Source organism: Cyprinodon tularosa, unplaced genomic scaffold (assembly GCF_016077235.1).
Source record: "Cyprinodon tularosa strain WSP-4 unplaced genomic scaffold, ASM1607723v1 ctg641, whole genome shotgun sequence".
NCBI classification, from domain to species: Eukaryota; Metazoa; Chordata; class Actinopteri; order Cyprinodontiformes; family Cyprinodontidae; genus Cyprinodon; species Cyprinodon tularosa.
Genome location: NW_024039387.1, coordinates 26120 through 30114, shown reverse-complemented (window position 1 = coordinate 30114; position 3995 = coordinate 26120). Strand labels below are relative to the sequence as shown.

Sequence of the window (3995 nt, the reverse complement as noted above, 5' to 3'; positions counted from 1 at the left end):
CATCTGCAGAACATCAAATAGCACATTCAAAAAAAGAGGTTTCATAAATAAGAAAGACAGAAAGTAGAAGAGCTGCTTTATAGTCTGCCACTGTCAGTGGAGCAATTCTAGAAGCTGCTGATCTATAATCCATTATTTATTATTCAACCAGCTGTTCCTACCAACATCTGTAAGGTGTCCTGCAGATCAGAAACTGTTAGAAACAGTCATTTTAGTGCCGTCAGTAAACTAATATGCTTCAATCAAGGGATCTGCAGTCAGTGAGGATCTATTATTGTGTAAAATCAACCAATCAAAGCAGGTAAATATCAAAATGGAGCTTCTGTTTAAATAAGTTAAAACTCTACAAGTTCATTTCCGTTCTTCTGTTTGTGAGACTCATTTGTTTTTCAGCTTTAAAAACAGAAAACATACATTTACAGTATGTTAGAAAGAAAGAGGAACTAACCATAAATTTCTATTTACAGGAAGAAGCTTTATTCTGAGGCCCCAGCAGGAAACGATCAGTGATCAGATCGTGAAGTGACGCCATGATGGAAACATCTCTGCATTTTCTGCTCTGTGAGTAAAATAGCTGCTGTTTAAGTAAATTAACTGTTTTATCTGTTTTAACCTGAGAGTTTGATCAAAAAGAGAATTTAAAGAAAGAACTTCATCACATCAAGCAGGAAGAGAAATTACTTTACTGCCCTCTTTGTGACGCTTAGTAACACAGGATTGGCTTTAAGGCACAGATCTTAGATAGTTAAATTTAATACCTTTCGAATAAATCTTTCTATTTTAAACTTTAACAAAACAGTTTAATTTCTCCTCAGTTCCCTGTTTGCTGCTTTGCTGCGTGATAAATGAAGGTTGGTTCATTTCTATTAACATTAAACTCAATCAATATTCTGATTAATAAACATCATTTTGACAATAATATAAGTCAATGTATTTACATACCACAGTCCTCCCAGCTGGTCTGACTGTGAGTCCCAGCCGATCTCAGTTCTTTCAGTTTGAATCTGTGTCTCTGAGCTGTGAGGAAAACAACAGCTCTGCTGGATGGACTGTATGGAGGAACACAACCAGAGGAACCAGGACTCAGTGTAGAGATGGATGGGGGAAACCAGCTGGATCTACCTGTAAGATCAAAAACTTGATCCAATCAGACAGTGGAGTTTACTGGTGTTCGTCCAGAGAGGGAGCAGCCAGCAGCAGCATCCAGCTCACTGTCACTGGTAAGATCAGACTGTGGAGTTAGTGTTGATGAAGCTGTGTGGAAATGGATGAAATGCTGTAGTTTGTCTCTGTGTTGAGGTGGATCAGTGATCCTGCAGAGTCCTGTCCTCCCTGTGATGGAGGGAGATGACGTCATTCTGAGCTGTCTAACAAAGACCACTCCCTCCAACCTCCCAGCTGCTTTCTATAAAGATGGCTCCCTCATCAGGACTGAGCCCAAAGGTCACATGACCCTCCACCATGTGACCAGCTCTGATGAAGGCCTCTACAGGTGTTACATCAGGGGTCATGGAGAGTCTCCATCCAGCTGGATCTCTGTTGAAGGTCAGAAAGATAAACATCAGTCCTTTAAGTCAATGGTACTTTTGTGATAATTTAATGAATATCTTTTTATTTTAGATAAACCACCAAACCCTGACCCCACCAGAAATACTCCTCCTCTGTCTCTCTTTTCTTCTCCTCCTCCTCTTCCTCCACCTTCCCAGTCTCTTTTCTATCTGCTCCTTTCTCTTCCATCCATCATTGTTGTGGTTCCACTGCTGCTGGTTCTGGTTCTGATGGTGAGACGATGTGTTCGCAGAAGGTCTGAGGGTGAGACAGGCTTCTATGGCTACATGCATAACTTGTTCTCTGCAGGAATTAATACAATAAAATCTGATTATGTTGGATTTTCACATGTTTTACAGCTAACGTCTGAAACTGTTTCATTTCATAAATGTATTTTATTTAATTAATTTCCCTTCAGGTCATCCAGAAGTTGAAGAGGACGATTTTACTGACAGAGACGTCAAGATTTCCCATCATCGACGACTGAAAAACAAACTGAGCAAAGGTAAGATTGTGTTTATTTATTTTTTTAGTATGTTTTCTGGTTTAATAATTCCATTTTTAACAGAAACCATTCATCAAAAGCTGTTGAGTTCAGAACTGAAACAGCAACAAAATTATTTAAAAAACATTTAAAAAAGCAGCTTTCAGGAAACTGAAACAACAACAATGAACAATAAGATTAGAGATTTAAAACACCAGGATGAGTGAAGAAGGACGGACTAATCTACAGAGATCTGCAGTTTAAAACAGAGAGAGAAGTGATGTTTCAGAGGTCAGAGGTCAGTGGATTCTAGGGTTGAGGAGCTGAGTGAATAAAAGTCCTGCAGCCCATAGTGATAAGATGGGAGGACAGAACAGAGAGGATGGAGGAGGCTGATCTGATGGAGCTGGTGGGGATTAAAACGGGTAGAAGAAGTTTGTAGATGAAGCTAAATTGAACTGGGAGCCAGAAAAGCTGCTGAAGAACTGGAGTGATGTGGATGTAGGGAGGAGTTGAGATCTGGACCCTCTGCAGCCTGAGAAGAGATTCACTGGGGAGACCAACAAGAAGGACATTCAACAGTAAATAGGAAAAGTCTTCTAAGAATAGTTTCAGGTGATCAATGAATTAGACTATTATGTAAAGATTTGTAGAAAGTTCCCTTTGAAATATATTCTATCAAAGGAGGCCATTTATTTCACCTTTACTCTGATAACAGAGAACACAGTTTATACTTTTTAAACAAATTAGGTTTTCTGCTTTATAGTTTGATTAAGATTCTGTTTCCATAACTTTTCTATTTTCTGATTTTAATCAGATAATCTGTTATTGAGACATTGATGTTGGTTCTGTTCAGTTTATCATTAAGCTTTTCTCAGACCTAAACAGTTTTTATACAGTTTGTTTCACATCGTCACTGTCTATAAATATTAACCTTTTGATGATGATGCATCTGATCAGTATCTAATCTCTATTAGTCTGTAGCTGGTTGATATTTCAGCAGATCACAGTTAAACTAACACCTCCTTTGCTGCACGATGTGCTGCAGTTTGTGGTTTTTCTGCTAACTGACTCTAAAAGACTCTGCTGCCATCAGGCTTCCTGTTTCTGTGTTTTGGATCAATGTGGACCTCAGTAATATCGACCTTTTGTTAAAGTCTCACAAAAGTTATTTTTCATTTTCTATCAGAATAAAAATGCTTGTTGTGAATTTACGTTAAAAACAGGATTCTGAATGTCAGAATGTTAAAGAAGAGCTCAAGTTTTTACGAGCACTTTGCTTCCCTTTTCTGCTCTCTGTATCAGATCATGACGCTGATGCTTCAAGCATGTGTGAAAGCAGCATGCCTGTCACACCCAGCAGGTTAAAGAGATCTGCACCTAGTTTATGTTGTATTTTTTCTGTCAGGATCCTCTGTGTTTTGTGATCATTTATGTTATGTTTGCACCGTTTGCACAGCATATATTTTCACAGTGAGAGTATCCAACTCCTAATCTAAAACGTTTTGGTATCTTATTATGCAGCTTCAGAGGTTCCTTGGGTGTAATGCTAATATCAGCTACATGTGTACGTCTTTATTTTGATCGAGCAACAGGACAAGGTAGAACTACAGCACATAGAAGTCCCATTCAATGTCTCCCACCCCTAATTTGCCCTCCCCATTGAAACTCGATGAGGTGATAACCAAATATTACAAGCTAGACCACCAATGATAAAGCCTTACTCAAAGTCACATAATCCCAATGGCCATCAAAGTGAATGCAACAAAAAGTAAAGAAAAATATTGTCTGTATTGGTTCATCAAGGTTCTGTAAAAGTTCAAAAAATCCACTGGACTTGGTTTCCGAGATTTGAAGACGTTTCGCCACCTTTCCAGGAAGCTTTTCTCAAATGTCATCAAGGCTCCAATAACCAGGACAGACTGGTGTTCAGCACCACAGACAGCTTCAGCCCAAAGCTCAG

General features: G+C 38.8%; 1 protein-coding gene across 1 annotated transcript; it reads left to right on the top strand.

The window, feature by feature from the left end:
* Positions 1–928: 928 nt before the first annotated feature.
* LOC119798923 (Fc receptor-like protein 5) lies at positions 929–1955 on the top strand. Its single transcript, XM_038308591.1, has 3 exons — positions 929–1220; positions 1300–1545; positions 1621–1955. The coding sequence occupies exons 1-3, from the start codon at positions 929–931 to the stop codon at positions 1953–1955; spliced, it is 873 nt and encodes a 290-aa protein (XP_038164519.1).
* Positions 1956–3995: the final 2040 nt, after the last annotated feature.